At 34.1% G+C, this 20,005-nt stretch overlaps 2 protein-coding genes across 2 annotated transcripts in view; one reads left to right on the plus strand and one right to left on the minus strand.

The window, feature by feature from the left end:
- Nucleotides 1–1,330: 1,330 nt before the first annotated feature.
- Tektin-C (Tektin C) lies at nt 1,331–5,906 on the plus strand. Its single transcript, XM_065368908.1, has 6 exons — nt 1,331–1,728; nt 1,814–2,086; nt 2,176–2,410; nt 2,512–2,648; nt 5,451–5,532; nt 5,627–5,906. Exons 1-6 carry the CDS (start codon nt 1,457–1,459, stop codon nt 5,762–5,764), a joined length of 1,137 nt encoding a protein of 378 aa, XP_065224980.1. The 5' UTR covers nt 1,331–1,456; the 3' UTR covers nt 5,765–5,906.
- Nucleotides 5,779–20,005, minus strand: part of cysu (Curly Su) — a 44,113-nt gene continuing 29,886 nt past the window's right edge. Inside the window, exons 5-16 of the mRNA XM_065368905.1 lie at nt 14,593–14,784; nt 14,315–14,511; nt 11,754–11,927; nt 11,593–11,671; nt 11,239–11,512; nt 11,051–11,164; nt 10,845–10,977; nt 10,638–10,765; nt 10,350–10,552; nt 10,092–10,261; nt 9,890–9,998; nt 5,779–6,776 (exon numbers count right to left, since the gene is read on the minus strand). Coding sequence (XP_065224977.1) covers nt 6,653–6,776; nt 9,890–9,998; nt 10,092–10,261; nt 10,350–10,552; nt 10,638–10,765; nt 10,845–10,977; nt 11,051–11,164; nt 11,239–11,512; nt 11,593–11,671; nt 11,754–11,927; nt 14,315–14,511; nt 14,593–14,784 — 1,897 coding nt within the window. The 3' untranslated portion in view covers nt 5,779–6,652. The remainder of the gene's footprint in view (nt 6,777–9,889; nt 9,999–10,091; nt 10,262–10,349; nt 10,553–10,637; nt 10,766–10,844; nt 10,978–11,050; nt 11,165–11,238; nt 11,513–11,592; nt 11,672–11,753; nt 11,928–14,314; nt 14,512–14,592; nt 14,785–20,005) is intronic.

Below are 20,005 nucleotides of genomic sequence, written 5' to 3' on the forward strand. Positions count from 1 at the left end.
AGGGATCAACGAATGAAAGATAATTATAAAGACTCAGAAAAAAAATCCACCTTAAAAAGTGAAAATGAAAAAAACAAACTCATCGAATCTTAGAGAAGTCACCCCCCTCCCCTCCCCTCCCCTCCTTAAAAAATGATCAAAATTCTAAGGAAATCGTAACTTTTGGAAGAAGAAAAATCACAATTTCTCGAAAACTCAAGTCAAAAAATTACTAGCTTTTTTAAGCACATAACTCGAAAAAGCACAGTGGAAATTTTAAAAAAAATTCGCAGTCAAAATTAAGCCAAAAAAATGACCATAATTTAGAGCAAAACTAAAATCGTGAAAATTCAATGTTGAAAAGTACATATATCAAAACTGGAAAAACTTCACCAAAATTTGAAAAGAAAAAATAAATAAAATACCAGAAAAATCATCAAAAATTGAAAAAAAAAAGAATTTACGAAAAAACAAAAAAATAATATCCGTCAAAATTGAGAAAAAACTACAAAAATTCACAAAAAAAAACACCAAATAGGGGATTTGAGCAATAAAAACATAGGTACAAGCTTAAGGGAAAATTTTAATGAAAAAATCACAAGAACTCGAGGTGATAAAATTCGGCAAAAATTCAAACGAAAAAAAACATCAAAATTCAAAACAAAATGATGGAAAAATTGTTTTGGAAAAAAATCACTACAAATAGATCAAAACAGGAAAAATCTACAAAAAAACTAACGAGAAATTCAAAAATAATGAATGAGTAATACTTGTTAAAATTGAGAAAAAATGAGAAAAATTTCAACAAAAAAATCACTAAATTTGGAAAAATAAAATTCAAAACGCCGAAAAAGCAATAAAGAGCATTTTTTTCTTCAAGAAATGGGGGGGGGGCAAAATCCCTGAAAATTTCAAGGAATTTTTGGGCATTTTGACATCATTTCGCACTGAAGTATTGACACTAAAAACTTATTGAGCTGAATCTTGACAATTTTTCGGTCAAATGATTCGAAATTTGACAAATGCCACCAATTTTTTTCGATTTTTCTCTTATTTGACCTTTGAAACAGGTTTTGAAGTTTTGAAAATAACCCCCCATGTCCCCAGTTATGAGCTTACATTTTTATTCGTAGCAAATATTTACCAATCAATGTACTATTTTTCACTTTCATACCATTTTTAATCATTTTTAGAGAGGTAGAACCTTCCTAAATGATGTAGAATTGAAGAAACATATGTTTCAATAGTATTTTCCGTCTAAGAGACGTCAGCTCATATTTAATCAGTCAGTACAAACAACAGTAACAACACACACCTTTATTATTCGAATTTTTATCGGGTAACTACGATAACACCTCATAACAGTCTATTCAACATGGTCGATTCGTTGACTCGGTTACCAAGTTACCTGCAGTCTCAGGTACCTACTAAATAATACCTAACTCGAAAACAATTCTCGTTTTCGTAAACTTCCATCATGGAGTTCGTTATCTCCGATAAAGTGGTAGCTGATTGTAATCGAGCCAAAAGGGAAACTAGTTTCATAACAGAACGTCAAAAACAAACAGTCGATTATGAATTATCGAAAAAGCTTCAAAACTTGGAGTACTATAGGAAAGAGTTGCTTACACATAAGAGTAATCTGAACCTCGAGATGAATTCATTCGTTCCGTACGAGGATCGACTCAAGCAAACGAGAAACTCATTGGAGTATCCTAAACAGATATCTTTGAAGTGTTTAGAAACAAGGTATGTAAAAGGCACTTCATTTTATACACCCCAAGTCCTCAACTTCAGTGTATTATTCGGGAAATGGATCTGCTTTTTTTTATAGAGAAGACAGACTGGGCGACGATTTACGTAAAGACGATGTAGAAATACAACTCGATCGAGAAATCAAATACATCGAACAGACTCAAGACTTATTCGACGATTTATTGGGTAAAGTGAAAGAGCAACTGAGGGAGTACAGATCGATTGTTTATTCTTTAGAACGAGATTTTCAAAATAAAGAATCAGCTTTGGCTGTCGAAAAACAAAACGCTAGTATCAAAATTACAGATTTAAGTTTACCAGAGGATTTCAACTCGATACCAAAACATACCAAGTAGGTACCTCAACAAATGATACCTATTTGTATGATAGATAAAACAGTAACGATTCAGCCAGAGGTTATATGATTGATTTATTTTGCAGAGATCTACTTAACGATCTAGCTCATTTGAGTTGGCAAGATAAATCAGAACTCTTAATGAATCGATCCAAATCCAGTATCAAAAATGGCAGACAGTTGAGATTTCGAATCGAAGAACTACTAGCGAGTAAAACTAAAGACTTGATAGATCAGCATAATAAATGCAACGAAGTGTTTCAAAAACGCATCTCTTTTTATAAAGATGCTAAAAATAAGCTGGAGAAACAATTATCCAAGGTTTGAATGAATCATTAATTTTTTCACGAATTATTAGGTACCTAACTTACAATTAGATTGAAATTATGTTGTATTTTATGAGGGGAAAAAAAATTTCTCAGATAAACGAACAAATTTTTCAAATGAAACAAAACATGAAAGAATTGGAAAACGCGATGGCAGAAAAGGAACCTTATTTGAACGTTGCCCAGATTCGGCTGAACAACAGGATTCAAGCTCTGCATCCTGAATTAAGAAAGTAAGGTTTTCAGTTAACTTGTCTTTATATGAAATAAATTGATATTTTTTCAAAATTTTTGAAGAAATGGTAGTTATTAGTTTTGGAAAGTTGTCCCTTCTCACCCTGATTTATGTCAAATTTTTACAATTTCGACTCAATTTTTGAACTTTACGTGAAATTTCAAGTTTTTTTGATACCCCATTCGACCATTTTCTGAAACCGAATAAAATTTGTGTACTTGGCAACACCGCATTTTTCTCAAAATAAGCGGGCTCATTAAATATTCACGAATTATGTCTCGATTTTCATAGTGTACGCAAAATTTTAACCAAATTTGATACCTTACACGACCATTGTTCAATTTTTTTCAATTTATAAATTTGGCAACAGCGCATTTTTTTGACATTCGAAGTGTATCTTGCATTTTAACTTTTTAAGAATTATATTTCGTGTGATGAAATTTCAAACTATTCTGACACCTCTCTCTCGGCTATTTTTCAATTCGGGAAAAAATGGTGCAGACAATTGGCAACAGCGCATTTCTCAAATGAGAAATCTTTCATGTGCATTCACTGAAATTTGGTTTCGGTTTTTGGAAATCAACGCTGAAGTTTTTATTTCACTTATTCATTTCAATATTCCATGCATACATTTTTCAATTTGAAAAAAAAAATTGGCAACAACGCGTCCAATTGAAATCAACTTCAAAATACCGCAAATTATGTACTGAGATCATTTTGAGATTCGCACAAAATTCCAACCGATTTTGATACTTGATACAGCCATTTTCTACAAAGAAAAATTTGCAAAATTTCAAAAAATTGTATGATGGCAACAGCGCATTTTGTCCAAAGTGAATGTGGATTTCAAATATAATGGACTTTTCAATAGACTTTCAAAATTTAATCTACCTATTTTAATACCTCACATGAAAGTTTTTCAATTAGGTACTTAGAGTAGAAAAAAAAATACCTACATACTTGGCAACAGCTCATTTTTCTCAAATCTGGCCAAATTTTTCAAAATATTGCCAATTTTTAGGTCAATTTTCAAAATTAGTACGAAAATTTAGCCCATTCAATATCTCAAAAGTCAACTTTTCACTTTGAAAAAAAACCTGAATATTTGGCAACAGCGCATTTCCCACAAATTCGAGAAAATTTCAACCATCGCAAAGTGCAGCATCAATTTTCAGAATTCAAGCGAAATTCTAGTCTGATTTGATAGATAGTGATACCGTACAGACCACTTTTGAGAAAAAAATTGAATATTTGGCAACAGCGCACTTATCATAAATTCGAGCGCATTTTGAAAATCACAAATTTTAGCATCATTTTCAAAATCTACCGAATCTACGCAAAATTTTAGCCTACTCTGATACTTCACATGACCACGTTTCAGTTAAGGAAAAAATTAAAAATTTGGCAACAGGGCATTTTCTTCGAATTCGATGTGTTTTTCAAATATTACAAATTTTTACATTAATTTTCAAAATTTAGAAAAAATTTAAAATTTAAAATTATTTTGACACCTTCCGTAATTATTTTTTAAATCAGAAAACAACTGGATACTTGGCAACAGCGCATTTTTCTCAAAATTGACGTGTACTTTAAAATTTATTAGTTTTTGCATCAATTTCTGAAATTCTCATAAAGTTTTTAGCCAATTTTGATAAGTAGGTACCTACCTTGCATGACTATTTTTCAGATAAAAAAAATATAATTAAACAACTTGACAACATCGCATTTTTCAAAATTTGCCGCGTATTTTTAAATTTTGGCATCGATTTCTAAATCATCAAATTTTAGTCTACTTACCTATATTGAAATCGCAATGATCACTTTTTGAATTTCGGAAAAAAAATTTACTTGGCAACAGCGCATTTTATTCAAATTTGACAAGCATTTTCAATATCATCAACTTTTGCAAACATTTTCAAAAATTTACAGGAAATTGTAACCTGTTTCAACCTGATTAAATACCCTATAATGATCATTAATTTTTAAGATAAAAAAGAACTGGATACTTGGCAACAGCGCATTTTTAAAAATTTTGACAAGGATTCTCATTTCAATATCACCAACTTATGCATCGATTTCTAAAATTTTGGTGGAATTTCAGCCTACTTCGAAACCTTATAAATGGTCACATTTCAGAAAATACAAAATTGAATACTTGGCAACAGCGCATTTTTCTCAAATTTGACGTGTATTTTCAATTTTATCAACTTTTGCATAAATTTTCAAAAATTTACGGAAAATTGTAACCTACTAATTTCCGACTTCACGATCCAACATGACAATTTCCTTCAGATAAGAAAAAACTGGATACTTGGCAACAGCGCATTTTTCAATTTTGACAGACATTTTCAATAACATCAACTTTTGCATCGATTTATAAAATTTTGGTGGAATTATATCCTATTTTGAAACCTTACATACATGACCACTTTTCAGAAAAGAAAAAATTGAATAATTGACAACATCGCATTTTTTCAAATTTGAAATGTACATACATATATTGCGTCAATTTTGAAAGTGCACGCGAGATAATATCTGATTCGATACCTCTCAGCTCATGCCATCATTTTTCAACAGAAAAAATCTGCAAACTTGGCAACAATGCATTCGCGGTCCAAATGTGCGCTGACAAGAAAAGTCCTCTCGAGGACTCAGCGCACTTCAGGAATTGGTTGAAATTTAACCCCCCAATCATGAAAAAAAAATGTCCAATTTCAATCCAAATTTTGTATATTTTACCAACACTCATTTAAAACACATCTTCATTCCCCCAATTCTCATTTATCAATAATTTTCACAGAGACGAAGTAGAAACCAAGCTTCTGAAAGAACTACACCATCTCAAAGCCACATCCAACACCCTGATGTCGAAATATACCTTGGTACGTTCCTCATCACCTTCTTTTTTCCATTTGAAAAAAAATCAAACAATCAAATTCCATCATTAAAATCACATTATAATTATATGCCAAACAGGCTCAAGAAACATTACTATCTCTGAACAAAGCCAAGGACCATCTAGAACGAGAAATAAACGTGAAAACGACATCGGTGAAAATAGACGAAGTTCAATGCCTGACATTACGTTCCAGCGTTCATTACCACGCTTATTAAATGAAAATGACACATTTCTCAATGCTCATTAGTTTAATTACACACTACATTTACAAATACATCGCATTTAATGCTTCATAACACGTTACATATTAATGAAAGTTCACAATAATCGTACAATAATAACTTAGTATGAACGTTTTCCATATTTACGACTATTTTTTTCACGCGAGATTCTATCCACAGTGAGAAATAATCCGACTGAAACTTTCATATAAAAATTTTAATTTATTCGCTTTTTCCATTCAAATCACACACACACGAAAAAAAAATTCTCCAAATTAACTCCTGAAATTTTTTTTCACCTTATAAACAATAATTCAAAAAACGAGAAAAATCGTAACAATGGAACGAGATACCCGTCTATAGGAAAGATTCTCACAATCTTTCCCACTTTTTTTCTTCTTTAGTGAACAGTGCGAACTTAAAAATCTAAAGGACGGAATGGCGTCTTCGCTTAAAATCTAAAGAGAAAAAAAAACACCAGCCTACAAAATAATCACAACACACTACACTTACATAATAGAGAAAAAAAAACTTCTTAAATTCTAAATACGATAATCATAAAAATGCCAACGAATCATTTGTCGAGAGAAAAAAACATTAGAAGAAAATAACAACAAAAATGGACCCCCGGCCCAAAAAAATAACATATCCATGTCGTCAATAAACATTTGATTAAATAAAGAGCTTAAAATCTAGAACCGGATCTTTCATCGGGGTACGTTTTAAAATTAAAGATACAAAACTATACAGCACATAATATTTTGAATAACGAGAAAAAAGTTGGCACAATAGTGAACAAGGAGAGGAGGGGAGGGGGGAGGGGGTAACGAGATAATTGCATTTGCATCGTTATTTTAAATTTTAATTTAATAGGTAGGTAGATTATTTTTTAGCGATGGTTTGATGACTAAAGGCCAGGTTTCCTGTGGGTAGTCCGCTGAAATCGGCCCATTTTGAAAAGTCTATGCTCGGAATGACGCCACTTTTGCAGGGAACTCGTGGATTTCTGTAAAATATTCGAGGATTAATAATTGTGGAGTGGAAGAAGGGTGTAAAGTGTTAGTTAATGTTATTAAGAGGGTATTTTTACATTTGGGACTTCGGGTATTAGAATATAATTTTGTTAAGTTTTGGAGAATTGGTGCTAAACTAGTTTGAAAGGGGTTGGATTTCCTATGACATTTTTTGGTCTATATTGGCATTTTGTTGGGAAGAGCTGGTCTGGTTTTCATGGAGGATCGATGGGGAAGGGGACTAAAAATCTGAACCTTCGATTATTGAGATTTTCTATTCAAAATTTTCAAATGGTTTGAGGGATATGTTCATTAAGAAACCGGTTCAGTGATTCCCAAAATATCTGCCAATAAATCCAAATACATGCCAAAAAATTTTTCAAGACATTGAAATGATCGAATTTTATTTTAAAAACACACCCCCCCCCCTCAAAAAAGAACCCATTATGAAAACCAGTTCAGTGATGCCCAAACTGGGGCCTACTCTCTAAATTTTGAATTTTTGGACACTGAAATGTGATCGTTTTTCATTCAAAATCGTTCACAAGATGCACAACTCACTAAAAATGGTTCAGTTCTTCCCAAATAAAAATGCCAATTCTCACCACATTTCAAGAAATCGGATCAGTGATTCCTAAGCTGGGGTAAAATCTCTAAAATGAAAGTTCTTGAAAGCTGAAATCTTATCTCTCATTCAAAAACTATTACAAGTTGTGCACTACACACTTCACAAAAACCGGTTCAGTACTTCCCAAACAAGTGTCAATCAATCCAAACGCTTAAAAATTAACGATCTACGACGTTTAAATCTCTCAAATTTTCATTCCTAAATCGATCAAGGTAAATTCACATTTTCGAAACCGGTTTAGTGATTCCTAAATAAGTCTAATGAGTGAAAAATTTTCATATCGAACGTTTTCAAAGATAAAATTATATCGTGTCTCATTCTGGAAACGATCAACGCACGAGCTCTTCATAGAAACTGGTTCAGTGGTTCCAAATCAGTGTAATGTTTATCTTCATCATGGAACACTGATTTTGGATGGACTAATTACTCGTCGAAGTATTCTTCAGTTTCTTCATCAATCTGCCTCAGCTCCTTCAGCTTGTTGGAGTATATTTTGTGGCTCTTCACGATGACCTCATTTTTGACATTCTGTATTCGTATTTTCTTCTAATTTTCCGGCAGTTTTCAAAAGTTGATGATCGATTTGGCTCCTTATTTGCTGAGTGCTTCAATTTTCCTCTTCTTATTAGGACTGTTGAATCCTAATGTGGCTCATACGAAACGCATCTCCTCGAAATTTTGTATCGAAAAAGGTGAACATTTCAGAAACCGGTTCAGTGATCACAACTATACCTCAATAAATCTGAACTCTTCAATACAAAACTTCTGGCCCTAAGACCTTCGAATCTACACGTTTTTCGTTTTCAAAACGACGACAAAAAAATTGCACTCAGGAAACCGGTTCAGTGTTTCTCAAAAAGAATGTCAACAGACTAAAAAACTTCAAAAACTTGCGTCTCAATCAGCAAAAAAATTGTTATTTCTCACTCACTATGAAAATCGATTCAATGGTTCCCAATGTGCATTTTGGGAACCGGTTCAGTGTCACTCAAAACAATGTCAACAGACTAAAAAAATTTAGAATTTGCGTCTCAATCAGTAAAAAAATTGTAATTCATTCCCACATACTATGAAAATCGATTCAATGGTTCCCAATGTGCATTTTGGGAACCGGTTCAGTGTCTCTCAAAAAAAAAAAAAAATACAAGGATATCAAAAACCCACAGAACTCTCGTTTTAAAACATAAAAAATCACAGTATTCATCATACACTTGAAAAAAACCTGTTCAGTGATTCCTAACTCGATGCAAATTTTAGGAACCTTTTCAATACCTTCCAAAATGGTGCCAATACATCAAATAATCTCGAAACTGACGTCTCAGAACACCAAAAAACCATGTGATTTCTCACACATTTGGTAAAAGGATTCAGTGGTTCCCAATATACAATTTGAGAACTGGTTCAGGGCTTCTCATAAATGTCAATTGATGAAAAAAACTTCACAACACAGGTTTTTAAACTCAAAAAATCAAACAATTCTTCACAAACTTCGAAAAAAATTGATCAGTGGTTCCACATGTATGTTTTGAGAACCGGTTCGATGCCTTTTATCATCGTCGATTAATAAAAAGGAGTTCTGAATTATTGTTTTAAATCACCAAAAAATCTGTCATTTCTCACACTTTGAAAACCAGTTCAGTGGTTCTCAATGTACGTTTAGAAAACCGGTTCAGTGTCTCTCAAAAATACGCTAAAGCTATAGAGCATCAAAAACCCACAGAACTCTGGTTTTTAAAAACCAAAAAAATCATGATATTCATCATACACTCGAAAAAACCGGTTCAGTTGTTCCCAATCCTACGCACATTTTGGAAACCGGTTTCACACCCTCAAAAAAGATCTCAAAATATCAAAAAATTTTGGAATTGACGTCTTAGGATACCAAAACATTATGTAATTTTTCGGACTCATGGAAAAACACTTCAGTGGTTCCCAATATACAAATTTGAGACCCAATTCAATGGTTCCCAAAGTTCCAGTTGATGAAAAAGAGCCTCAACACAGGTTTCAAATACCAAAAAAGTCAACTTTGAAAACGGTTCAGTGGTTCCCAATGTATATTTGGAGAACCAATTCAGTGGTTCCCATAAATGCCAGTTGATGAAAAAACTTCCCAACTTCGTTTTAAAATACAAAAATCCTACAATTTCTCACACACTTGAAAAAAACAATTTTGATGGTTTCCAAGGCACATATACCTCTCAAAAAATGCCAATAAATCAAAAAATTTCAGCACTTATGCTTTAAAACATAAGAAAATCATGCAATTTCTCACACATTCTGAAAATTGACTACAGTGGTTCCCAAATAAGGGCCAGTTGAACGGAAATTTCACATGAGAGGGGGGGGGTGAAAATGCTCAAAATCGATATCATATTTCCATTTTGAAAAAAAAAACCCTAATAATAGACTTTGAAGTCCCATGCAAGTATCGAGAAAGATGAAAAACTCGATAAATCGAGGCAAAAAAAAACTTACATTTCGTGATCAGGTAACACAATAGGCCACAGCTGGACGGTATCGATTAAATCGGTATTATCACAAACTACACGAGCTAATCGTGCTTTTCTGATTTCTTGTAATTGTTCTGTAATAAAATACACCGCGAAATAAGTCAACTTGTCAACATTTACGTAGGTACATCGATTGGACAAAAATGGGAAGTATTTCAAACACGTACCAGGACTGAAAGAAGACGGCTGATTTGGTAACTCGTACCAGAATCTGTCACCACGTCTTGCATAACTGAATTGTGTGGCGATAATGCAAGCGAAAGTAGGTCCAGCCATGCTGCCAGGTAATGGACGTTCTGATACGCCTCCAGACCATACGTCAATATCCCAAGTACTCCTGTTGTAATCAAAAAACCGAGTTGTAATTAATTTTCTCTTCTATCAGTACTCGAAATCGAGTCAAAATCATAAAAATAATAACTTACGAGTAAATAGACGAGTATCGATTCACCGTCGAGTTGGGCATGGCACCGAACATTCCGTCGAATGAGTCAGCTTCGGGTAATCCGCAGAATTTTCTGAACTCCATGTAGCCAGGTAGACCGAAATCACGTCCTCTTTGGATATTAAAAGCGACTAAATCTAAACCGTGATGTTGACCGACTTTTTTGAATAAATTATTAGTTACCTAAACGGAAAAAAAATCAAAAAATTAGTCAATTTTTCATTCGAGATCCACACTTGGATTTTTTCGACGATAAAACGTTGCTTACTTCTTGAGTGACCGAGTCATCCATAGCTTGAGCGACTTGGTTCAATAATCCCATCACGTATTCGTCAAATACACCAGCTCTGTACAAATCGAAGGGTCTTCTGATCAAATTCGATAATCTTTTCGAGGCTGAAATGAAAAAAAAAACGTCGCTATCAATACAAAGCTGACCAAAATCTAGAGTAAAACGAATCGTTGAGTATTTTACCAATAAATTTATGAGCTTTGCTCCATCTTTCCACAGCGGTAGGAAGCAACGTGTGTCCAAAACGGAAAGCAGCTGCAGAAAAGGCGTCAATAACCGATGGATTTACTTCCGGGTCGTAACCGTCCCAATAACCCTACGAAAAAATTACGATTTCGATAATAATTTCGAGCATTTCGAGTTTTAAAAATATCTAAACGAATACCAACTTCTTTTTGAAGCACTAGTCCGAATTTTTCCATGATTTCTTTACCCAAAAGTATAGGCAAAAATTCGTTATAGGCTATATGTTGAATTTCAGCGATAATAATACGTCTGGCTTCCTGTGAACATTATTGAAAAAAATTAGGATTCTCATTTCACTCAATTTTTTCAACTTTTAGGTTGCCACACGTACTTGATAAAGAGTTTCATCGTCCCAATGAGGATTAACTTCAGCTAATTTTGAAGCCACTCGGTTATGTTCGCGAGCCCACAACGTATGCATTGTTGTCAAAATAAGTTGCTCGTTGACTCGAATTTCACCGGCATCGAAACAGAATTGAGATCTGTTGGTACGAGTACATCCTTCATCTGGCACATCTAATTTCAAAGGTAACATTTCCTTCAGGCCGTATTCACTGAACGCCGGGTTCATTCTGAGTTGACCTCCGAATCCGGAACGTAAAAATCTATAAATCGCAGTCAGGTAAATTTCTCACATCATCAGTCGAATAATCCAAAATGACAGAAGCGCTATTTCAATATTTACCTCGCGAAACTTTCTTTAACTCCGTAAACGGTATTAGCGTCAATTACACCGGTTAATGTGTTAAATGGTAAACGAGATCCTGTGAAAAATACCGACATTAGTTCATACTATGTTCAAGTTGAAACGGACCGTATTTCAAGTAGGTACCCAGACCTACCTACCTAATTTACATCCAGGTCTGACGCTGGGGAACGCTCTGACAAAATCGAGACATTTAACTTTGTATTTTCTGTAAAAGTAATCATCTTCGGGAACCGGAATTTCCATGCAATATGGATTTTTTAAATGAGGTGGACGATTACAGCATTCTTCAGGCTCGTTTCTATTCACCGGATCTGAACAGGAAATCGGTATTAAGTCGTTTAGACGGACTATTACTTAATGCACAACTTTCGTTTTCACACAAGCGATTGCATTATTTAGCTTTCACCTCTTGTTTCGCATCGTAAATCATACCGCGTGTTTCATTTAAATGTCAAGTGTCATTTGGCGGTTACACTGGCAGGTATTATTGCGATGGGAAGAGTTAGCTACACAGTGTTTTAAATTTAAATACTCAGAGTGAGGTAAGTATCTAGAGCAAAAATAATTTCAAATTGAAGGCATCTTCTGCATTTTTTCCCCTTTAAATTTGAGACCGTGAAGGAGGTTTGGTATACGTGGTACCAGCGAAATTTTAAATAAAACTCGACAGGTACTCCAAATATCTAAGATTTTGTTCTAGTTTTGAATTTTACGCGAAATTTTAACCCATTTTGATACCAAACACGACCATTTTCTAAAAGTGTTGAAAACAGCATGTTTGGCAACAGCGTATTTTTTCAACATCTAACAAGGATTTGCTGTAATTATAAAATTTGATTAGATTTTTAAAATTCACGAGCAATTTTATTTCATTTTAATGCTCTGCAGAATAATTTTTCAATTTGGACAAAACATACAATTGGCAACAGCGCATGCATCTCAAAGTTGACGTGAAATTTGAACATTATGATTTTTCGTCATCATTTTCGAAACTTGTGTGAAATTTTAAGCTATTTTGATACCTCACACGACCATTCTACGATCAAGTGTAACATTGTCAACTTGGCAACATCGCATTTTTCCCGAATTTGACGCTCATTCCAAGTAAGACGGAATTTTGATTAGATTTTCAAAATTCGCCTGAAATTTCAATACATATTGATACCTCACACGGCCATTCTCTAATTAAGCGCAAAGTTGTCCACTTGGCAACATCGCATTTTCTCAAAATTGGCGCGCATTCCCCGTACACGAAATTTTGGTTAGATTTTCAACACTTGCGAGAAATTTTAATCTATTTTGATACCTCACACGACCATTCTTCAGACAAAAAAAAATTGCATCATGGCGAGTTGACAACAGCGCAGAGTTTTGACATATGCCAGATAATTTTGGAATTGAATTTTAGCACTGATTTTCGAAATCTAGATGGAATTTCAACCAATTTTGATACCTTACACAACCATCCTCCTTCTACAAATGAGTAAAAAATTGCAAACTTGGCAACATTGCTTTTTTCTAAAATTTATTACAATCGGTATTACAAAATTTTGATGCAACTTTCGATATTTGCGTGAAATATTAGCCTGTTTTGATAAAACTGCACGACCATTTGTCTAAATCCTAAAAAAATTGCATACTTGGCAACAGCGCAAATTCCTGATCGTTGGTTAGTTTCAGTACTAAGAGTTTTGATTCTGATTTTTGGAATCTGAATGAAATTTTAATCTACTTTGATACCCATATGATCATTTTACTATTATGAAAAAAGTTACAATTGGCAACAGCGCATTTTTTCCCGCACCAACATGACAATTGACATGGCACAACACACATTTCAATAATCGCAAAATTTTTTGAGTCGATTTTCAAAAGTTGCTGAAATTTTCATCTGTTTTAATACCTTGCATGAGCATTTTTATTTCGACTGATGAAAAATTGCAAACTTGGCAACATTGCATTTGTTTCAAGATAGGTTCCAAATTTGAGACACTCACATAGGTAAGTACAAATTGGAACATTATTTTCATTTCATGAAACTGCGATAAAGCCTCAGCGCACTGCACTTAAAAATCCAATAAGACTGTTTCAACTCAACCGGATTAAAAGATATACTTGGCAACATCGCATTCCATGTATCTTCAAAGAATAATATTGACAATTACCTACATCCCTGCTTCCCTAGTTTTAAACAGCTTTCTGCACCACACTCAAAATCACAATACGATTGGATATTTTGTACGACCCCTTCATTGAAAAAATAAAAAAATGCACATTTGGCAACATGGCATTTTTTTCAATTTCAGGATACTTAAATTTGCTCATTATCAGATTCCAATCAAGTGTTTTCTTTTTTTTTGTCATTTGTCATTTTCCACCAGCTCCGCTCGCTAATAACTAACAAGAACAAATTTCACCCCGTTGCCAAATCTATTCACCCCCTCCCTCAAACTCCTAATTTGAAATAGATTCAAACATAGTCCTGTGACCTATCGTCTCAAATGTATTTCAGAAAGTTAAATTCGAATTCAACCTTATTTTTTCGATATCGTCAAATGCACTCGAGTTCACATCGATAACACCGCATAAACCCAATTTCAATAGTCGATACCGCCAACTGATCGATTCTAAACCTCGCTAAAGCGGTATTTTTACAACTTTTCGTAACACTTGGCAAACACAATAACAATATACGAACCGAGAGGGGTTCCCATAAGCGTGAAATCATGATCCATGAATTGTCCGAAAGCGATAATCATAATGGTAGCTGCATGTTCGTGGTATCCTTCATCCGGATGCATAGTTCTCGACACGACTCTGGCCGGCGGTAATGACGTACCTGCATTGCTAATACGAGGCGAACTCATACCATCGGAGAACAACGGACTGACCAACCTAGTGAAATTTAAAAAAAAAACTCCTCGATAGATAACTCGTTGAAATCAATTACCGTGTTCTTTTTCTAATAAATCCAACCTTTGGAAAGGTGTATGAGTAGCACCCCAGGTAGGGTGATTGACGTTATTACAAAGACCATCGTAACGTCGGTATTTTCCAGGCTTACATTCTACGTTGGCTAAAAACGCCGGGCATACTTCTCTGATTAACGTGCGAGATGTGTCAATCCGAGGTAAACCTTTTTCTACTTCTTCGTAGGTTAAACCGTAACTGTATGAAAACAAAGTATACGAGCATTATAATTTTATATAGGAATCTGATACATAATCATAAGTAAGTCGAAAAAGCTGAAAAAGTTACGTATTAAGTCTGTATCGAGACAAAATTAACGTCACACCGTGTCAGGCTGCGGAAAATAAAAAAAAAAATAGATTAGAAATTCCATTTTTAAAAAGCTCACAGCGAATGTTTCTTTTTCAGCCGTAGGTAACCAAATTGTAATTTCTTCGCTAGATAAACAATAGGGTATTTGGCAACATCGCGTCGAATAAATTTCAATCGAGACTGGTATCCATTTATGGAAAAAATCATACAGATCAACGAGTACGTATTACTTCAACTTTTTCTTTCAATATGACGTCATTCTGACGCCAAAAATTGCCAACCGGGCTAGAGTGGTTTTACCATATATAGCGATGTTGCCAAATACATTGTATTCTATGCACGAGTCAAGAGTTAACAGATCATTTCAAATTAATAGTAAAGAGTTCGTTTCTAATGCACTTTGTTTCTATTCTAGGTACTAATTTTGTAAGAAAAAATCGCAAACCATACAAAAAATTAACAATTAGGTATAACAAGAATTACTCATATTTCTAATCATTAGCATGAAAAAATGACGTAGATTTACATCGATAAAACAGCACGTTTAAATTTATGATTAAACTACAATTATTTACGAAATGTTAGTTTTCGAAAAAATAACAGCAAAGCATCTATGAGAATGATCATTTCTTAGAAAAATAGATAAGTATTGAAACAGTTTTTTCGAAAGTTTTTGGAAAATTGAGAATCATTTTTCATGAGTCGTTCGCGAACGATTCAAGTCAATTGCGAACGTCAGTAGGTTATTTTCACGGATTCTGAGCCAGGAGCGAAGGAGCTTAAGGAGCAAATCCTTAGCTTCCTGGCTTAGACAGATTCCATAGTTTTCCCAAAAACTGTGTTTTCTCAGGATAAAGATGAAGAAAATTTTTGCAAAAAAAAATTTTAACGAGGTCGTTCTCGAATGATTCATTATATGCGAGTTATTTGTGAGTGAACGATTTATTTTTGAAGAGTCGTTTGTGAATAACTCATTTTTAGAAAATCGTTCACGAACGATTCAATTTTCATGAGTCGTTTACGAACGATTCAATTTTCATGAGTCGTTTACGAACGATTCAATTTTCATGAGTCGTTCACGAACGATTCAATTTTCATGAGTCGTTTACGAACGATTCAATTTTCATGAGTCGTTCACGAACGATTCAATTTTTATGAGTCGTTCAACTCATGAACGATCGATTTTCCACAGATCGCACGAGAACGAATTCTTCATTACGAGTCGTTCGCGAACGATTCGATTTTTAGGAGTCATTCGTGAATGATTCATTTATTTTGAATAATTTGTGAACGATTCACTTTTTCCGAGTCGTTTATAAAAGATTCATTCTGAACGAGCCGTTTGCGAGTGCCTCATTTTCAGTAAATCGTTCGTGAACGATTCAATTTCCAGGAGTCGTTCGGGTCATAAATGATCGATTTTCTTTCCACGAATCGTTCGAGAAAGATTCTTGCTTCATGAATCATTTTGGAAAGATTCATTTTGAACGAGGAATTTTTCAAACGATTCATTTTTAACCAGTCGTTCGTGAACGATTCATTTCAGCCGTTTATGAGAGACTCATTTTTAGAAAGTCGTTCACGAATGATTTAAATTCGATGAGTCGTTCACATCATGAAAGATTAATTTTCACGAGTCGTTTGCAATCGATTCATTTTCTATGGGTCGTTCGCAAATGATTCATTATCTACGAGTCGTTCGCGAATGATTCATTTTCCACGAGTCGTTCTCGAACGATTCATTTTCCACAAGTCGTTCGCAAACGATTCATTTTCTACGAGTCGTTCGCGAACGATTCATTTTCTACAAGTCGTTCGCGAACAATAAATTTTTCATGTATCGTTCTTGAATAATTCATTTCATATGAGTAATTTTTCATAGGATTCATGTTAATTCAAACAACTCGTTCGTGAACGATTCATTCCCTACGAGTCATTCATTATCATTAATGAATCGTTTTTAACGAATAGTTCGTGAGTGACTCATTTTCAGAAAGTCGTTCATGAACTATTCAATTCCCACGAGTCGTTCACATCACGAACGATCGATTTTCCACGAATCGTTCGAGAAAGACACATGTTTCACGAATCAGTCGTGAACGATTCGTTATTATTAAGAGTAATTTTTTGAACAATTCATTTTTAACTAGTCGTTTGTGAACGATTCATTTGCTACCAGTCGTTCATGAATGATTCGTTTTCAAAGAGCCGTTCCTGAGGAAGTCGTTCACGAACGATTCAGTTTCTATGAGTCGTTCACGCCATGAAAAATCACTTTTCCTCGAATTGTTCACAAATAATCGTACGAGAATGTTCCATTTTCAACAAGTCGTTCGCGAACGATTCATTTTCTACGAGTCGTTCGCGAATGAATCATTTTTTTTTCAAGTAATTTGTGAACTATTCATTTCCTACGGGCTACGAGTCATTCATGAATGAGTCATTTTAACAAGTCGTTCGCGAACGATTCATTTTCAACAAGTCGTTCACGAACGATTCATTTTTGTGTAAATCGTTCGTTCGTGATTCATTTTCAGCAAGTCGTTTGATAATGAATTATTTTCAACAAGTCGTTCTTGAACAAATTCATTTTTGAAGAGTCGTTCGCGAACGAATCAATCTTTCACAAGTCGTTCGTGAACGATTCATGTTCATTGAATCATTTTTCAGTAATTGACCTCTAGTGGTTCTCAAACAACTAATGCATCATTGCTTCGACCTATAAATCTGGAGTCGTTCGCGAACGATTCATTCATTCAAGTTGTTCACAAATGATTACCCTTCAATCATTCGTGAACGATTCATTCTCTATGCTCGTTCAAAGAAGATGTAAATGAGAACGTACCGAACTTTTCACCAAAAATTCCACAATTTCGCCAAAAAAATGAATCATTCGATCACCTACACGTAAATCCTAACCTAAAAAATTGATCCGCCATATAAAATAACTTAAAGTACAACTACAAACAAACTTAAAACAAACACAATTAAACCATACACCTAAACAAACAAACTAAACCAATAACACAGTTTATTTATTCCATTAAACAAAGTCAAATATCTCTCTGTGTATAATTTACGTAGATATTTCGAAAAAGAAAAAAAAATTACAAAAAAATAATAGATAATCGCCCTCATCGAAATGTACACTGTTTTGGTACTGCAATGTAATAGTAAATTTCGGATATTAATAGCATAGCTCGCAATATCATGCTTGGAAATGGGTAATTTCAATTCAACGACATGCAATAGAAAAAAATTCATCATACCTCTTGCGATAAAAAATTCCCAAGTAATGTCTGGTAATGTTCGACGGCTAATACTGGAAGTATATGTATCATCTTTCTGCTAATCCGAAATTTTAACAAATTACAATACCAAAACAGTATATTACAAATTACTAGAGATGATACCGTAGCTAACTCTAGAGAGGAAAAGAAAAAAATTACAACAGAAAACTCGTATCAGGAAAAAGATCTAAATTACATAAGCTGCGCATAAGTGCGTACTCGTATTTCCACAGCTCAAAAGCAATTGTACGCATATAGAAGAAAACATGGTATAAAGAAAGTATTGGTGAATGGAGGCTTTTTTCCAAATAGAAAAGTGCGTATGTGCATCGTATTATATATTTACAATATCACACTATATAATGTTAAATTACATTAAATGAGACGAAAAATTATACAATCCCTTTTAGTAATTCATCCCTACTCCGTCCATTATAGGTAGGTACTACATTTATAATAATTTTATTCTCGGCAGCAAATCGATTTCTTGACCATATCGAGATCATAAATTACACAACAAAAAGTCTCAAAAGCTCGCTAATCCATAATACCACAGCAAGCTAGTGAAACTTTCAGTTGAGATTAACAAGCTGACCATATTTCCAGTATTTTCCGGCACGTACCAGCGCAGACATTTACTTGGGAGCTCTCGTCACCGCAAAACCCGTTCCACGGCGCGCCGCTATCCCAAAAAACCTCCCTTTTTTCCGCTCTCTGCGTACGTACGAGTAGCTATAGCTATAATAGGAATTAAATCTACTTAAGTATATTTAATCGTATAATTGACCAAAAAAAAAAAAAAAAACGAAACAACAACATAATACAAAATACACACGAGCGATCAAATTATATTATATCAAAAGTAATATAACCGCATTCTTTCCCACAAAAAAAAGTCGAACTTTTTTACACACAAGGAGAGAAAAAAAATTACACCTATAAAATATTCGTTATCGTGTACGTGTTAATAAAGACCATAGAGAAGGAGGGTTACGGGCCAGCATGGCAAGTCGGTTTGGCAAACGGATGCATAACGTATCCAGATAACCTTGGTAAATTGATTATACTAGAAGAACGCCTGATGTGAGGTTTTTTTTTTTACAAAAATAGTACATACTAAAAACCTAGAGAACACATAATATGCACAGTGCTTCATTCATTCATCGCCTCAACAGATACTAAAAACGCATAGGTACAAGGTGTCTTCTAAAGTTTAACCAAATTTCGACTATGAAAATTAACTTAAGGTAGGAGATATTCGTAGGTATAAAAATTACATATGTACTTCATAATGAGCTACCTTACCTAGTAAACAGTAATCTAAAATTACGATAAAAATATGTATTGAAGAAATATTGTTAAAGTGCAGTATTGAAGGGTGCTGTGATATGTATTTAGAAAGCTTCAAAATATTCCATAGCTTTCCCAATTTTGCACGAGTACAACGCTTAGGATGTTTCAAAGCTTCATAATTTTCTTGAATATTTAAAATGATAGGACTACTCTAGATCTACTAATTTAAGACATGAGCATTCAGTCTAAATTAAATATTGGAGTAGAATTTCTTGAATTTCACAAAGCCTCTGACTTTTCCTCGTTCTTCAGATCATATTTCTCCAATTTTCTAATTGTCAAATACCAACAACACTCGAACTGGGAGGGAGGGAGGGAGGGAGGGTGGGAGGAAGGGAGGGTGGGAGGGGACAACTTGGTGGAGAGGAGGCTTGAATTTATTCGAATCAGAACTTTTTGGCGCCAAAATATTTTCATTTTATTTTTCAAAGAGAACCAGAAAAAATGAAAAAAAGTGAATGGAA

This window comes from Planococcus citri, chromosome 5 (genome assembly GCF_950023065.1).
Source record: "Planococcus citri chromosome 5, ihPlaCitr1.1, whole genome shotgun sequence".
Lineage (NCBI taxonomy): Eukaryota > Metazoa > Arthropoda > Insecta > Hemiptera > Pseudococcidae > Planococcus > Planococcus citri.